The following is a 16,569-nucleotide window of genomic DNA, read 5'->3' as shown; positions in this document are numbered from 1 at the left end:
GGGCCCGGCCGGGGCGGCGGCGGCGGCGGAGCCGGGCGGGCGGCGCGGCCATGGAGGAGCCGTCGGTACCGGACGCCTCGGCGACGAGGCGGGGGCCCATCAAGGGCATCCTGAAGAAGAGCGGCAGCAAGGCTTCGTCGGGAGGGGCCGTGGGGGCGCGACAGCCCAGCCAGGCCTGCGACGAGGACGAGCAAGGGTGAGGCCCCGGTGGTGGTGGGCGGCGGCGGGTCCCCGCAGGGCCTCCCTCCGGCCGTCCCGCTCCTTCGAGGGGCCCGCGGGGCGGCATCAGCCCGGCGGCGTCTCCAGCCGGGGCTGCTGCTGCGCCCCGTGCCCGGGGGATGCTGCTGCCCGGGGGTCCGTGCCGTGCCCCCCGTGCGGCGGCGGGCCCGGAGCTCGGCTCCGCTCGGCGCTGGGGACCCGGCAGTGGCAGCTCCTGCCGGGCCGGAGCTCCGCCGGGAGCCGGCAGTGGCAGCTCTGCCGGGCCGGAGCTCCGCCGGCAGCCGGGGGTGCCGGCCGTGCACCTGAGCGGGGGCGGGGAGCGCTGCTCGCATGGGGCCGGCGGGAGCTCTCGCCCTGGCTCCCGCCGAGGAGTGGCTGTCACCTGCTAAGTGTGGCAGCTCACAAAGGGTTTACCCATGCTACGAGGATAGTTCACAGTTTGGGAAATGCGCTTGATTTATTCTCAGCCTTCTCATAGGCAGCTCATTTCTTGTAATCAAAGGCATGTCCCTGGAGAGGGGACCTCTCCCGGGCTGAAACATCATCAAGATATATTCTCGGTTGGGCAGGAGCTATCTAAAAATCTCACTCTTGAGAATGCGCACAGCCTTGTGGTTTGTTATTTGAATGACATGAAAATCTTGGTTTAATTGTAACATGCCTAGTTAGTCCAGATATGCCAGAAGTGGTCTTCAGCTGGCCAGCACCTGTCCTTGATGGTTAAGAATCCTGCACTTTTCCTGGAGCACCCAGCATGTGCTGCCTGCCGTTGCTCTGATTCTCCATCAAGTTATGATGAGCAAGGTTTGACCTGAACTGAGTGTTTAAAAATTTGCTTTAGACAGTTTTCTTTGTTTTGCACCTTATTCAGTATTGCAAGGAGAGAAGTAATGATAAAACGACATGGTCATGCTGGTCTTTTTTTTTATTATTATGGTAATACTCCTTTCATCTTTGCTGAGTTAAGTCATGAATGTAGTCTAAAGTCAGCAAGGTAAGAAAGAAGAGCTTTTGGATTGCAGTGTTACTTGTGTTAGCTGCTCCTGCTTTCCAGAGAAAAAAGTCAACTGAATGAATGAGATGATGTTTTTGAAATAGGTGAGTGTAAGTAGCAGTATGTTACACAAATGTGATTTTTCTTTTCCTTTTCTTTTGTTCTAATACGTAGCTTGATGTGTTTAACACCACAGCAGACATAAATTACAACTGGCTGTTGGTAGCTTGTGTTTAATTTTCTGCGGTTTCTTTTGTACCATCTTGAAAAATGAGTAGAAATTGGCGTATGAACTGATGAGTGTATGGTGTATTGGTTATTGCACACAGTAATTTCTTGGGAAGTAGTTAGTGGGCTGGAGTCCAGCTTCTATTTCCTATTTACCAACACGAGCCAATAAAGTCAGATTAATTCTGAAATTGCCTTGCAAGTTGAAAGATTTTGGCTAAACCTGGCAGGCTGCATTAGAAAATTTCCTGGAAAGATCAGTACAGGGTATATAAAGCTGGTTTCTGTACAGGTATTATTTTTGTTTGCCAGTGTATCAATATATCAGTGTTATTTCTGATTTCAGCAAAACCATTTTGGTTTTAGAAGAATGATAAGTAGTACAGTTGTGATTTTCCTTTGAGATTGAAGATTAGTTAATAAATTCAGGTATCTGTTTTCTTAATTCTTCTGCTTATTTCTAATATTGAAAATCAGGTCTGAAGATCTTTATAAATATCTGTAGATGAAAGAGCTCATTGTGTCAGCTGTCATCTTTTAAAGCACGTTCAGAGCTCTCATGTACTTGCATCATTACTGACCTTGTGCTGCTCTTAGTGATGGTAACATTGTTGGGAAAATTTCCTTCATGAAAATACAATGCAAGAAGGAAGCTTGAGAGATTGAGACACCACTGGAACTGCATCCTAAGAGCTGAGGTTGTGGTTTAATGGCAGATGTGTTCTTGGCATACACACTGGGGTAGTGTATTTTTTGCCTTCAGACCCCTGCAAGAGCCTGTGAGTGAATAGATGTGATATTTTACAAAGGAATTGTGGAAGTGTGTGTGTGCACAAGCAGCTGTGTTGGAAGAGTTGAGTCTGCTATGGCAGGAGCAAGGGAGGTGTGAGAGGTGTTCCTTGGCTGTTACTGCTGCTGAAACTTCTTGCCTGTCCACACCACCTGGTGTGATGTCAAATGAAGTTATTGTATATTATTAAAGATGTGAGAACATACAAATGAGCACTTATGAGATTTTTCAAATCTCATTTTCCTAAGAAAGATTAGATTTCCTATTTCTCTGTCTGAAGGGGTGTCAGGATGCATTTTTCTTTGATGGTCCTAAGCCATGTCATTCGTGTTGTGCTGTTCAGACATGCCTAAGCATGCAAAATTGGAAACAACCAGGGGAGGTGTGGGTTTTCAGAGCACTTAGTCATTCTCCTGCGAGGGCTTTTTAAAAGCAGGGGTGAAATGACATGTTTGTCTCTTTGCCACTAATGACTTTTTTTCCCCCTAGGTGAACTTCAAGTTGTGGTTTTGGAGGTGTTTCACAGCCAAGGCTTTTAGTGTTGGAATCTGAGTTTAAAAAAATAAGTGTGAAAAACTAAGCCACTAAAAACTTGTTCAGTCTTTTATTTATGACTCACTGACTTGCTCAGTGTGGGCTGTCTGATTTCCAGCACGGTGCATGCCAAAGGGATTGTTCCAAGGTTGCCAGTATTATTATTAGGTGGAGTTGTGAGCCTGGGCTGTAAACCTCGATTGCTCTGGGCAAGCGAGCACAAGGCATGTGAGGGGAATGTCTCCCATCTGTTGGATTTCCCTGCCAGCTGAGCTCTGTCTCTTTACAGCGGCTGTGTACCCTGAGCACCATTGGCTAAGTGCTCTGGCTGGTAAAATTCCTCGCTGTGCAGCACAGTGAGCATCTCGTGTTGGTCATGGAGGAACTTCAGGCTGTGTTAAACTGGGTGAACTGGGGATTTCTCGACTCCCAGCCAGGCAGTTTTGAATGAGTGGCGTTCCTGGAGCCGAGCTCTTGCTTTGTCATCACGAAGCTCATGACTCCCCGCCCTGCCAGGGCCGCGCTCTGACTCACGTGTTGTCCGCTTATGCTGCAGTCCTTGTGTTTGCACAAAATGATTCAATGGACCTGAAGCCTCAAACATGAGACCTTGGCACTGGCTACTGTGTGCTGAGGGGGATTCACTTCATTCAATTTTTATTAATTTCTGGAGTGTAAGCCTGTGGCATGTAGGATTCAGCATCAACCCCCACATCTTTTTTTCCCCCTTTATTTTTTTTTTCCCCATATTGTATTATGCAGTTATCCTGCAAATGTAGAATCTACTTTGTGCTTGAAATCTTGCTTTATCAAGTTTGTTTTTACAGATATCATTCTGCCTAAGAGCACTTGTGTTACTGAGATTGAATATATCTTTCAGATCTGTTATTGGAGCGGTCTGTGTTTGAACAAGAGCAGTCAGTGGAAATCTTCCTGCCAACTGCCCCCTCCCACCCCCAAACAACAACCACCCCAAACCAAACAAAAACCCGCACAAAGTCCCGTAATGTTTGCTTCCTTAAATAATAACTTACAACAAGAATATATTAATTAGTCCAATTTTTGTATTATTTTGAAATTAAATTTATTGGCTTAATCTAAGGAAAAGACCACCTTATATGAAGTTTGCAGTGACCTTTTTAGGGAAAATGTGTAACATGGTGGTTTGTGTTGATTAAACATTTTTTCTGGCTTTTAGATCAGGGTAGGGAGGGCTCTTTCTCTGGCCACAAGGCAATTGCTTTTCTTGTGGCTTATATATTTTGTCAGTGAGCAGTCAGTGTGGGTGAGCTTTAGTTTCTTCAAATATACATAAAGTGGTACATTTTCTGGTTGACTAAGAAAATTCTAGATAATGTAGCATCACTGGTACTTGTCTGTATAAAATGTGAAACTCCCTCGGCTTAATTATAGCAGTGAATCACTTGGCTTATTATTCCAATTTAGGACGACAAAAGCAGTATTAATAATCAGCTTGTTCTATGCTACTTATTTCACTGCAGGAGGGGATTTGTTGGTAGCTACTGTTTATGTAACAGTTTTGCTAATAATTATTCTAGCTCCTTCAGCAGAGGTGAACTCAAAGGTATTGGGTTTTGTTGAAGTCTTGTGGGTTGTAATAAGGAGAAGAATTCATTTTTTACAAGTTACTCTAAAATCAGAGTTCACAAGATAGTCATTGAACTAGATGAGGAGTCTCTGAATTATATTAATAAGAATATGTTTATAGATAATTGAGTTTGTTTAGCTATTGTGACTTTGCACTGATAATTTGTTATGACTTAAGTATGTACAGAGCAGTATTTAAGTCATACTTTGAACACGTCTGTGTGTCATAACAATATTTTTGTGCTTAGTATGTAGTAGAGATCAGATGATGTTTTAAAAATTCCTTCTCTGGTAAAGCAGAACTAATTGTTTTAGAATATAAGAAAATTTTCTTTTCATATTTCAGTAAAAAATCCCAGAAGTGGGATGAAATGAACATCATAGCTACATACCACCCTGCAGGCAAAGATTATGGCTTGATGAAAATTGATGAGCCAAGTACTCCCTACCACAGGTATGCTTGCTCAAGTGTTGGTCTGTGTGCTGCCAGGTGGAATTGTGGGTTTAGAGCCAAATTTACTTTGTGGGTGATGTAGTATTACTGTGCAGGCCTGCTGGGTGTGTGCAAGATACTCAGATCTACAAGGCTTCTAAATAAGGAGAACAGTCTGAAAGGACAAAGTTTAGAGGCAAGCTGTAGCCTTTGAATAGAATAAATAGGTCTGACTTCTAGTGATTTAATTTTTTTTCAGTACTAGAATATAATGTCATATCAATATTTAATGGAAAGCTTTTAAAGCATTAAAGGAATCTTTTAATTGAGTGTTGTAAGGTTTTGACTGTTTTCTTGAGCAAACTACAAAGTCAAGCAAATTACTAAAAGAGACTACTTTTTGTTTGCCTTCCAAGCATGAGAGGAGAAGATGATGAGGATCCAGTGAGTGATTCAGAATGTGAGCCCTTAAGAGCAGATGTGTTGAGTAAAAAGTAAGTATTGTAATAATAAAAACTGACTAAATGTGAAGATAATCTGCTCTTCTTTTCGGAAAGCTGTTGCTGGTTTCTCTAGAAGCTGCATTTTTGCTGTTGTCAGATTAAGTGGTTTTCAGTGTTTGGTAGTGCTACTGGTAATTCAAACCTCTTGCACGTTGTTACTACATACAAATATGGCAAAAATAATGAACAAAGCTGCTTGTGTGAGTATTCTGAAATGTCATGTATTTTAAATAGTGAAAAACTTGCTGTTTCAGCATTTTGTATTGCATGATTTATGCAGACTGGCAGCTGCAGCTGAAGGTAGAGGACCCAAGATTATAGCAAGGCAAGAAGAAAGCAGTGAGGAGGAGGATGAGGATGAAGAATTAACACCTGAAGAACGGGGTAGGCATAAGTTGTTTTCTTTCTTTTGTTTAGACTCTTTTCCTAAAAATATTTTCAGGTTTTCTGTAAGAAATATTTGCAAAGAAGAAGTACTATCAGAAAAATGTTGTGATTTGAAAATAAAGATAAATAGTGTTTGAACAAATACACTGCTTGTTTCTAGTCAGAATGTTTGGTTTAGGATCTGCATATAAATAGGAATTTGCTGTTGTTGGCTGCCTCCCTGTATACAAAATTAAGGTATGGGAATTCCTGCTAAATCACCTCAAATAAGAACTTCTGGTTTGGGGTTGAAGGAATAGTTCTTAAATTGAACATATTTCAGGTAGATGTAATTAAATGAGTACAACTACAAATAAAATGCTGCTAATTGCTTGCAAATGTACTGATTATATTTCTGTTGTTCTCAAAGCAACTGGTAGATGAATGCACTAGGAAGTCTACAGTTATTCCAAACAAATAGCATCTTTAACAGAGATGTTGTTTCATGTTAACTTGGACTAGAATGTTTTCAGGGAACAGTGAAACAGCAATACTTATAAGGTTTCAGGCTTGTATTATCTTACTGGTGCTTCTCAAATTTCCTGGCTTTAACTTTGAGTGTGAAACCTTGCTATACTAAAGGTAGGAAAAGAACAAAGCATTGGGGCTGGCAGTAAGCAAAATTTACTTGAGTTATAATACATTACTGCTGGATATGCTGATGTTTAATATATGGAGCAGAGCTGGCTTCAGGCCATGGGGAAAGTGGAAAATATTTTCTTCTACATGTGGTAAATATATCTATCATAACTGACCTTTGGTGGCTAGCCAGGAGTCAAACCACACATCTGCAAAAGTTCATCTTCTATCCCAGCAGTGTGTCTCAATTTGTCCTTGAGTTTACTTAGAAACAAGGCTTGTGAAACTTTGGAGTTTTGTGTACTTTTACCAGATGCTTCTCATGGTTCAGACTTGCTCTTAGTTGCAGACAGGTTCTTATAAAAGTGCTTATGAGATTCCAATTACTATCCTTTTTGTAAGTCAGACTCATTTTAAAAGAACATTCCACTGCTTGAAGACAATAATTTTTATTCGGTGAGATAGATCCTCTTTGAAGAAGATATGTTAATTTTCTTTTTTAAGGAAAGGAACTGTTTTCATTTGTTTGCCCACAGAGAAAAAGAAACAGTTTGAAATGAAGAGAAAAATGCACTACAATGAAGGAAGAAACATCAAACTGGCAAGGCAGCTCATTGCAAAAGAACTACATGGTGAAGAAGATGAAGATGATGAGGATGAAGAGATGCGTGATGCTGCAGATGTAGAAACAATGAATACAGAAGCTACCGAGCACGGTGAGCTACTGATTAGTTAAAAAGCACCTGTAAGTACTGGTGGCCCTTTCAGCTGTTGGGATATGAATATACTCAGGTGTGAGATCACTAGAAGGAGTACAGTATGTATGTAACACTCCTTGAGTAAGGTTGCACTCTGTCTTGACAGGTAAATTTGTAGCATGGAACAAAATCTCAGTGTGATAAACAGCATGTAGGCTTTTGTTTGTTGTGGCATAACAGAAAAACAAACATTTCCGCTTTTCACCATTTCCCCAACGTAACTGACTTTGGGTAGTGAAGTTGCCAGCATCCCTTTTAAAGGAGGAGCTGTCTTGTACTGAACACTTCAATGGCCACATGGTAGAGCCTGGCTTTTTGTTGTGGGTCATTTCCTATTCTGCTCCCAATCCATCCTGTAGCCAGCAATGGGAGATTACCATCAATGTTTCCTCCTTGTTGAAAGGACTGTATTTATCTTCCTGAGGAAAAACACTGTAATGTAAAACTGCTGTTATGCTTTCAGTACAGACTTGTCCTTGAGCAGAAATGTTCATTGCTATTGTATGGGGTAAGACTCTCAGTGCAGCTACTGGAAGAAAGTCTGGGATGTTTGAGGGGGAGCTGTTGCTGGAACCTGTTTCAGGGCTGTCTCTTCATAGGAAACTCCTAAAGCTATAGAGGCTGACACCTTCTCTTTCATCTTTAAACTTCTCTCTGGGTGAAAAGTCTTAGACTTCTGCAGTGGTATTCTGGTGAATAATTACAGTTCACTCCCCACCTCTTTATGTAACAGCACTTTGAATAAATTTTTTCACATAAACAAACCACACATCTGTTGCTCATGAGACTGGTGGCAGTGAAGTCTGTAAGTCTTGTTCATCTGTAGTTGGCAAAGCTATGAGATATTAGCATGGTCTGCAGACTTGGGAAGATGCTGCATGGGTTTAACTTGGTTCACATCTGCTTTTCACAACCATGTGAACTAGGAACTCGTCTAAAATTTATATACCACGCAATAAAAAGGAGATTTGCAAAGTTGCGTGTTTAAGTTCTGTGGATTGCACCTTTTCATCCTGTTATTTACTACAGCAGGACTAATTCCTTCACAATTGCTCTGAAAGGGTCCTTTGGTATATGTGAGACCCATTACTGGACTGACTTTATCCAGTAACTGAACATAGGCCTTATAATGGCTATTTACTAGAACTTCACTCTCCAGGGGAAAGGAGGGCTGCAGTAGCCAACCGTATGAGCCTTCTGCATGGCCTGAAGCTGCCATCCCTCTGCACTCTGCTGTAAAACAGAGGCAACTCCGCTCCCCAGCTGCATTCGCCACTGGAAAGAAGGCAGACCTTTGCAGCATTTTTCCATCTCTATTGTTGAAGTCCATTCCACCTTCCTCATAACCAGCTTCAGAGCCACAACTGGTAATTATCAATTTTAGACTGCTCATGGCTAATAGATTCCATAAATGTAGCAACCCCTTAACTAACTGGTTCAGCTCCACACCATAGCATATAGAAATGCTTTCCATTAAGCTGATGTAGTTCTCAGTTCTTCACTTCTCTATCATTCTGCTTAACCTTCATGTTTTGTTATCTCCTAATCACTATATCAGCCATCACAGCCTTTAATCCCTGTCCTTGATCAGTTCTTCTGAGGTTAAGTACTGGTCTCACTTTTGTAGCAGGTGGTGAATTGAATGCCCTCAGATGGATTATGAGACAGGGTTGGGCAAAGGATGATGGGATATGAACAAAAATGTTAATAAACCAGTCTTCTGTCACTGCCCACATTTTAGGAAATTCCTACATTGAGATGAGAAATGTTCAGCACACAGCTGCGTTAATGTCAAAGTTTTACTGAAATAACTTCTTTGGGATTACATTATTTATTGCTTTCATCTGTATTCTGAGGCCAAAGAAGAATCTCCTTATTCATAAATGTTAATTGGAGCTACAGAAGGTTTCTCAAATAGATGGCTTTAACACTTGCTACTTGGGGTTTTTGGTCGCTGTACTTTTGGTCATGCTGTGCTTTTATATTAAGCACTTGAATATTTAAAAATTAGGCTGTTTCCTTTGCAGAAGGAAATCAAAATCCTATTAATATTCATGTTCCTGAGAACAGTATATGGAAAGATTATTCACCTGGATAACTTTCAAAGAGCTCTTTGACTTGAAATTTTATTTTAAAGTGCTTTTGTCTGGAGCAGAAAAGGGAGGATTTCCTTACTCTTGTACTGGGTGATACAGGAGTTGATTTTTGCAATGGCTTGTTTTGGCATCACTCTGTTAAACTGACTAACAGCACTGATGCTTGCTTTTAACTTCAGTGGAAATATTCTGGGTTTTCTGCATGTTGTATTGTAGCTATATTTTTATAAATTCTTCCATTTGACTTGAGTTCTTGGGAAGTTGTGGAGATCATGAGATGATGTGGCTGCCACTCAGCTGTTATGCCAGTCAGTCTATGTGAGCAAGAGCTGCCATGCAATGTCCTTTTATTCCAATGCAGTAACATGACTTCTGTAGTACTGACGATTGTTGCAGGTAAAGATGTGACATAAGAGGCACTTCTTAGTGGTCAGTTGTGACTCTGGGATTCCACTGGCTCCTGGGTTGTTTTTCAGCCAATTTGAGAATCTCTTCTCACTTGGAATTTTTTCTATCCATGAAGATCCCTTACAGATTCTGTGCTTCTCTTATCTGATGTTTCTTTCTACCCTCTAATTCTGTCTGGTTTGTATTTGAGTAAAACTAACCATACACTTCTAATCTCTACACTCTGCTTTCAAAGAATATCCTAAAGACTTAAGGCAGGTTTAAGAAGGCTCCTGTCAGATACCACCAGGTCCACTAATACAAGTTGCACTTCTTGGTTACAGACTGAGATTTCTTGCTGATTGAAATGAAGATGGCCAGTCCAGTCAGTGATGGTGAGAACTCTTTATATATTTTTGCACCTGTCTCCATTGTGGCTACCAAGTGTTTTAAATGGATGGATGAGTCCTTTCTTGCCTCAAGTAGCCATGTGTATGGATTCCAGCAGCCAAGCTCTTTTTTGGAAAAGAAAGTATAAGTTGTAATAGACAGCATATGGCAGGGGGCTTGGAGCTGGATACCCTGTAAGGTTCCTTCTAACCCAAACCATTCTATGATTCTACATTTGCTTGTTTCAGCATTTCACCTTCTCTGGCTACTTGCTATTTATGACTCCATGAATAACATAAATAGACTTTGCCAGCAGAAGTGACCTTTGTTTCTCTCCATAAAAATTTTCCGTTTAGAAATTCTCTTTGAAATCACTGAAGAAAATATTCCTGATGTAGGTGAATTTAAGCATGATGATTTCAGTGCAGACCTGTCTTCTGCTACACAAAAGTATCAGCCAGAGGGTGTTGTCTATAGCAGTTCAATTGACAAGCAGTAAGACTATTGTTCTCTTCCTCTGGTTCATTTAGCTGCATTGCTCTGCTAACCCTGCTCAGATGGCACCCAGCAGCTGAGCTGTCACTGACTGGGTGTGCCCTTTGGCCTTTGGTAGATACAGAATATATTGTGTTTTCTTAACCAGGGCAAGCATCACCCTAAAGATGAATTAAGTGAGACAGCTGGGAGCACACGGCAATCAGCTCTGCTGGTTAACTGTGTTGTTTGCTTGTTAAACTACGTGTTACCAAATCTAACTCATGCCCAAGCCTAAGTGGCTTTTTAAAAAGAATATTATCATTTTGATGAGGTATTCTTTGATCAGCACTGAGGAGGAGTTTCCTCTGATTTATTGCAGTGCTTTTGCTCAAATGCATGAGTTAACAACTTCCTGAAAACACACGACTGTACTCCTTCATGTATAAACTTGGGTTTTTTTTATTTCAAGTGCCTCATCTGGAACTGAAATATGATGTTGGAAATACTATGTTTGCTGGTGTTTCAGGAGCCTCATCTGTTAGTTCTGAGCACCTCAGTTAAATCCTCCCAGTTCCAGGGGGCTGAGCACACAGTACTTGGTGTGCACAACAGTGGTGCTGGCCCTCTCTTTAGAGCATGAGGGTCAAATAACTGTTTTAGACGTTTCTGCACTCTACAGTTAAAAGCTTATACATTGCTAAGATGGGTTGGCAAACATTATCTTTGGAGAATCAAAGATGGTTTGAGGAGGATATTTGTGTGTGTTGTGAAAATACTGAATGGGTGTGAAGAATTATCTATTTTTTGTAATCTTTCTTATGCAGCACATGTTACTCGTGACCAGCTGGAAAGTGGAGCACACAGCATAGAAGAAATCTGTCCAGAACTGTAACTGCTTGTCAAAGACACAAATATAAACATCGCTTCATGATTTTTGCAATTAAGGCTCTTAAATGTTAAGAAGCATATCAGTTACAATGTTGTATTGCCAAGAATGTTAATTTTAGACTTGTCCATTAGGCAGAAAACACTGTCTAATTGATTTATTCTCGTGCCTAGTATTTCATGGAGAATACTGCTTCATAATTTGTTCAACCAGAATGGCATTCCCTGTATGTATAGCGCTGATTATCTTGCGTGATGTACTGTTACTCTTGCTTTGAAACACTCACTATCTTTTGGTTTCACACTATTTATTTGAGAGTGTTCTAGATGTGGTGTCTCATACGCAAAGTTTTGGGATTCAAGAGCCAAACGGTACAGCGTATATCAGATTGACATGTAAGCTATTTATCAGATGTGTTAAGCAGTTTAAAAAGGGATTATTCAAGTCCTACAACTTTTTTTTTTGTAAAGTGTTGACCTGTTAATCTAGATTTGAGTATGTTTTTGCCTGCACTTTCCCAGTCTTTAGAACAAGAGCTGTGTTATTTCTTAAGAGCGGTGTTTGCAGTCGGTTGTTAGTTTCTGACTAAAGCAGTACTAACATCTAGTGGAGGGAGTGTTTTTACACTGGAAACGGCTAACTTGAACTTTGCATTTAACTGTCATAACCTCTTCCATCAGGACTGGTTGGTTTGTGGAGCTCTCTCTGGCTTATTGTGAGAACACAAAAGTTCCCTCCAGCTTTTCTCTTAAAAATCCACATCCACTGTTACTCTTCTGGCTCTTGTTTCAAATGTTTGGTTCTTTCCAGTTGCATGAACAGTTGTTTGCACTGTTAGCACCTGAGGAAAAACACCCAGCCACGAGAAAATATACATCAGGACTGAAGATGTGCTGAGCTTAGGCTCTGGCTGTTCTTTATTAAAGATAACTGCTGTTGATCTGCTCTTTTGGGGTTGGCAACTTCCATACTGAAAACCACTGGTCTAAATCTTCCTGTGTCCATTGCAACTTACAGCAACTGCTTTTGTAAAATGAAGGCTTTTTGGAAGCTAGAAGGGAAACTGCCTAATTCAAATACTTGTTTACAGTGTGGTTGTATAGCTGTAAAGAGGGATTCTGCGCCTCCAAATTGCTGTAAAAACTTCCCACTGGGTGGAATTTGACTGGTGAATGTTCCAGTATTCAGAGTAGTTCCTGGTTTTATTACACAAACAAAGTACACACTTAAGCTTTAGCTTGGTTATGAAATACAGTGTATATCTTAATTTTGATCTGAATTTGATATGTTGCAAAAATCCATATAATTATATGGATCTATTTTAAAATGTCTTTTTCTCCACTGTATATGTGAAGTTTGAATAAAGGAATGAAAGATATTTTACAGTTACATGCATTCTCAAGTGTGAGCTTTCCTGGAGTCCCAGAGAAATTGAGAGTGAATAAGGCAATAGGATGCTGTCCTTTGAAAGATTTTTACAGGAATGTTTCATTAGACTGGATGCATTGCCAAAGATATCTGTGAGTTGTGCTAAGTGTGTTTTGTAGTGTGCCTTTCCCAACTATCTCCTGTCCTCAGTAGGTAACAGGGTGGTCAGTTCTGGGTTAGTTAATCTTCTAAGGTCATGAATCAAGATTAATAGGGTCTTCTCACAAGAGTTGAACTCTTGATTCTGGCCAGTGTGGTAATGCTAGTTTTTCAACATGCAGAGTGCTATTCTTGTATCAAATGTGGTCACTTGCATAGATTAAACAGGGGCAAAGGGTAAGCATTTAGATATTTCTGACACGTCAAATCACTACTGTAGCTTTCAGTTTGGTTCCTAAGAATAGGATTTCAGAACTTTAGGCTTGTACCTTTTATAAATCAGCTTGCAGTGTTCAGAGTGTTGGCCTGTGTGCACTGAGCTGTGTTTCAGACCTGGCAGCTGCTGGCCTGGCCTGCCCCAGCTGGGCACTGAAATCCTGCTGAGAGCGTGGCAGTGCTCAGCAAAGCCATGTCACTGTCACTGAGCGTGGTGAGCAGTGTGTGCAGGTAACACCAGTGTGCTCTGTGAGCTGTGGAACATGTCACTTGTACTTTGTGCTGAGTACCCACGGGTACTTTGTACCTGCGACTAAGGTAGAATCCAGCAGCAGCAGCAGATCTTACCTGAGCTAATGTCCTGCCCTCCTTAACCCCCCACCTTCTTGTGTCCAAGGCCATTTGGTGCTCACCAGGGCTTCTTTGGACCTTACAAGGTCTAGCAAGCATTTTGTTTAACAAACTTACTTTGCTAACTTCCAGTAAAGACCTTTCCTGTAATGGCTTCCAAAATCCTAAATGAAATGAGTATGTATCTTTGAGGGAGGTACACAAATGCATGAAGATGGTTTTAAATGAACCACATAATGTATGTCCCTTCATCACTCTGGTGATTTTGAACTGCTTGGGTGATCTCCCTTTTTCTGTGCCATCAAGCACCTGAATTCCAAGCTTGATGCTATTTTGAAACTTGATTTAGTTTGGGTTTTTTTTAAAGGCTTTGTTCTCTGCATTTTCCTCAGTGCTCACAAAAATTCTGTTCACAGTGCTTGTCTTCCTCAGCAGAAGTGCAACCCAATGTCCCTGACATTGCTTCTAACTGAAAGGCTGGTTTACTTGGTTTTCTCTGCTTACACCTTGATGCATATTAAAAGCTAAATCGGGCAAGTTTTACTTTGCAGTGGCTCCAGAAACTCCATATAGCTTTTTTACAAAGGGATGTCTGATTTCCCTCTGCTTGAGAAATATCAGAGTTCCCTGCTGAATGGGGACAATAGAAGAAATGTGTTTTCTCTTTTTGCATTTGATGAGGACTTAGCTTGCTTGCACATCTTAATCTTGAGGTGCATATGGTAAATACTCATGTGTACAGTACAGAGTGGTGTAAAGAGGAAACAAACACAGCGCTTACTTATGTGGTCAGTGAGCTCCACAGCACCATAATTGTGAATCTTCTTGCACAGGTTTAAGTCCTCGAGCTGCATCCTGTTTAGAGAAACCATTTTCAATATGCTTCCAGTAGGAAGATCATTTACAAATAAGAGCCTTAACTCATGTGTATAGGTTTTATTTTTTCTGTCCATAGTTTCTTTCTCACCAACTTGTACAATTAATGGAAACCACAGATACTTTTTCCACAGCTCACTCTCTCATGTGAAACTTGTACATCTTACCAGAACTCTTTGTTTCTGTAACATGCTTTTTTGTGGTATTATGATGCCACCTTACCAATGTAATTAATTTGTTTGAAACCAGTGTTAAGTGTCACAACATAAATAAAACCATTGTTTTCATTACTACCGTATGACACTAATACCAATCTAATGTTTGGCTTCTTGGAGCTCTTCAGAAGAAACTAGCAGCTAAAATTTGCAGGTGTGTTCATAGATAAATTCTTAAACCAATATTGTAATTTCCTCATGACTCTCATTTATTGCAACTTTGATGTAGATTGGTTTGTTCATACAGTCAGATTTGCTGGCTTGCCTAGACCTGAGGGTACATCTGGTAACCTAAGTCATGAACTTAAGATAGTACCACAGAAGAGGCTGCATTTTTCAAGGTGTTTTCCTTTGTGTGTCGTAGTATTTGAGCACAACTGATCTGTGTCTTCATGGTCAACACTGAGTCACCACTCACAAGCATGGAGTAATGGAAAATGACTAACAGCAGATACTTCTTAGGAAGTAAAACTCTTCCGAAAAACAGAGCTGGGCTCTTTTCAATTGCATACTTCAGCTGGCAAGTGGATTTCACAACATAATTGCAGCAGCCCCAGTGATACAAATATTAACAGGCTGCTTTTCCTGAGTGGGTGTGTCTTTAATGCCCAATCAAAATAGTGGTAGTTTTGGTGAGGGACAGCACACAAAATTATACAGTTGTTACATCTGCGTAACTTCTAGTTTGGTTCTGGCATTTCACTAGTCCTAGAAAAAAAACCAAACAACCTGACATCCTAAATCACAAGTGACTGAATCAACAAATGTCCCTCTGCTGCTGTGAAAGGACACCTTAACTGAGGGAGGGACAGGAAGGGTACAGCAGGCAGTCAGCTCCTTGGAAAGAAGGTATGTTCCCCTCCTTCCACGCTGACTGTTTCTCATTGTAACACTGAAAGAAAGTGGGGGAGAGAGAATGGGAAGAATATGAAAAAACAAAAGAGGTGGAACTTAGTGCAGATGCTGGGGTGAGGGAGGGTGTGGAAGCTGGAAGCAGGTAGAGCAGCTCCTCAGACCCCAGGAGGAGGCAAGAGTGAGCACCATCTTCTTCTGTCAGCTCAGCACCGTGCCTGTGCTGTGTGACTGCTTCGTCTTCGGCAAGTTTAACTTGGATAGCAACTTCGACTGCTCTGCCGCTGCTTTGAGGAGGAGTGGGGATGGCTGGTGCTCCTGTCTGTCAGTTTTACATCTGGGAACATCAAGCAGCGCCTAGCTGGTTAGAGATCTTTTTCTGTATTCTCTTAAACGGTCAGAAATCTACAATGTTCTGCTGTCCTTCACTGCAAACTGGAGACTGCAACATGGTCCTGTTCACTCTGTGTCACTCTACTTCAAAACATAATCCGCTCTAGTTCAAAAAAAAACCTGCGGTTTGCGCTTCTCCTTCAAAGACTCCTTTGAGTGTCCCCCACGAGTTATTCCCTCTATCTAGAAGTGAATCGACAGGAGAGCACCCGGGGCCGGAGCTCTCTTCCCGCCGGTGCCAGCCTCCGCAGGGGCCCGTGCCCGCTCCGGGCTGGCTGGGGCCGGGGCCGGGCTGAGGGGCAGGCCCGGCTGACGGCAGCGGCCGCTCTGGCCCCGGCACAACTGCTCAGGGGCCTTCCCGCGTGTCAGCCCCGAGGGCGACATCCCCCCGTTTAATGAAGGGCTGTAATCTAAAAATCACCCAGCAGGTACCGCCAAGCGGCTGAGCAGGGCCCGGCGCCGCACGGCGCGCCCCGCCCAGGCAGCGCCATCGGGCAGCCGCGGCCATGGAGCTGCCGACTGGAGCGCCCGCCTGCCCATTGGCGGCCCCGCCTGTCACTCTGAGATCGCTGGGGGGGGGAGCAATGGCTGCGGTGCCGGCGGTTGGCTGCATCTTCCCAGCGGCCACGCTTATTGGGGGCTCTGCCTACTGAGCCCGCCCCTCTCGCCTTGTGATTGGCCGGCGCGCCCCCCGCTCTCGCGGGCGGTCGCTGCTGGCTGCCCGGGCCGTCAGTCGCGCCGGGGCGGGGCGGGCACAGGGCGCTCCGGCCG

General features: G+C 42.4%; 1 protein-coding gene across 2 annotated transcripts; it reads left to right on the top strand.

Annotated features, from left to right (window-relative positions):
- Positions 1-6: 6 nt before the first annotated feature.
- On the top strand, positions 7-14,440 carry PPP1R2 (protein phosphatase 1 regulatory inhibitor subunit 2). Of its 2 annotated transcripts, XR_005629014.1 has the most exons (8): positions 7-196; positions 4,720-4,827; positions 5,223-5,300; positions 5,590-5,693; positions 6,851-7,030; positions 8,232-8,439; positions 9,900-9,950; positions 11,247-14,440. XR_005629014.1 is itself a non-coding variant. In XM_039722303.1 (7 exons), the coding sequence occupies exons 1-6, from the start codon at positions 51-53 to the stop codon at positions 9,902-9,904; spliced, it is 621 nt and encodes a 206-aa protein (XP_039578237.1). In that variant the 5' UTR covers positions 7-50; the 3' UTR covers positions 9,905-9,950; positions 11,247-14,440. The 2 variants fall into 2 exon arrangements, 1 of the variants encoding a protein (XP_039578237.1); XM_039722303.1 differs by lacking the exon at positions 8,232-8,439.
- Positions 14,441-16,569: the final 2,129 nt, after the last annotated feature.

Source organism: Passer montanus, unplaced genomic scaffold (assembly GCF_014805655.1).
Source record: "Passer montanus isolate IOZ18808 unplaced genomic scaffold, ASM1480565v1 scaffold48, whole genome shotgun sequence".
NCBI classification, from domain to species: domain Eukaryota; kingdom Metazoa; phylum Chordata; class Aves; order Passeriformes; family Passeridae; genus Passer; species Passer montanus.
Note: the sequence above shows the minus strand (reverse complement) of the source record. Positions and strands in the feature narration are given on the sequence as shown.

Bases quoted from the DNA above. Each gene is read 5' to 3' on its own strand.
- PPP1R2 (XM_039722303.1), top strand. From the start codon at position 51: ATGGAGGAGCCGTCGGTACCGGACGCCTCGGCGACGAGGCGGGGGCCC. The intron at 197-4,719 runs GTGAGGCCCCGG...TTCATATTTCAG, and splicing joins TGCGACGAGGACGAGCAAGG to TAAAAAATCCCAGAAGTGGG. The intron at 5,694-6,850 runs GTAGGCATAAGT...GTTTGCCCACAG, and splicing joins ATTAACACCTGAAGAACGGG to AGAAAAAGAAACAGTTTGAA.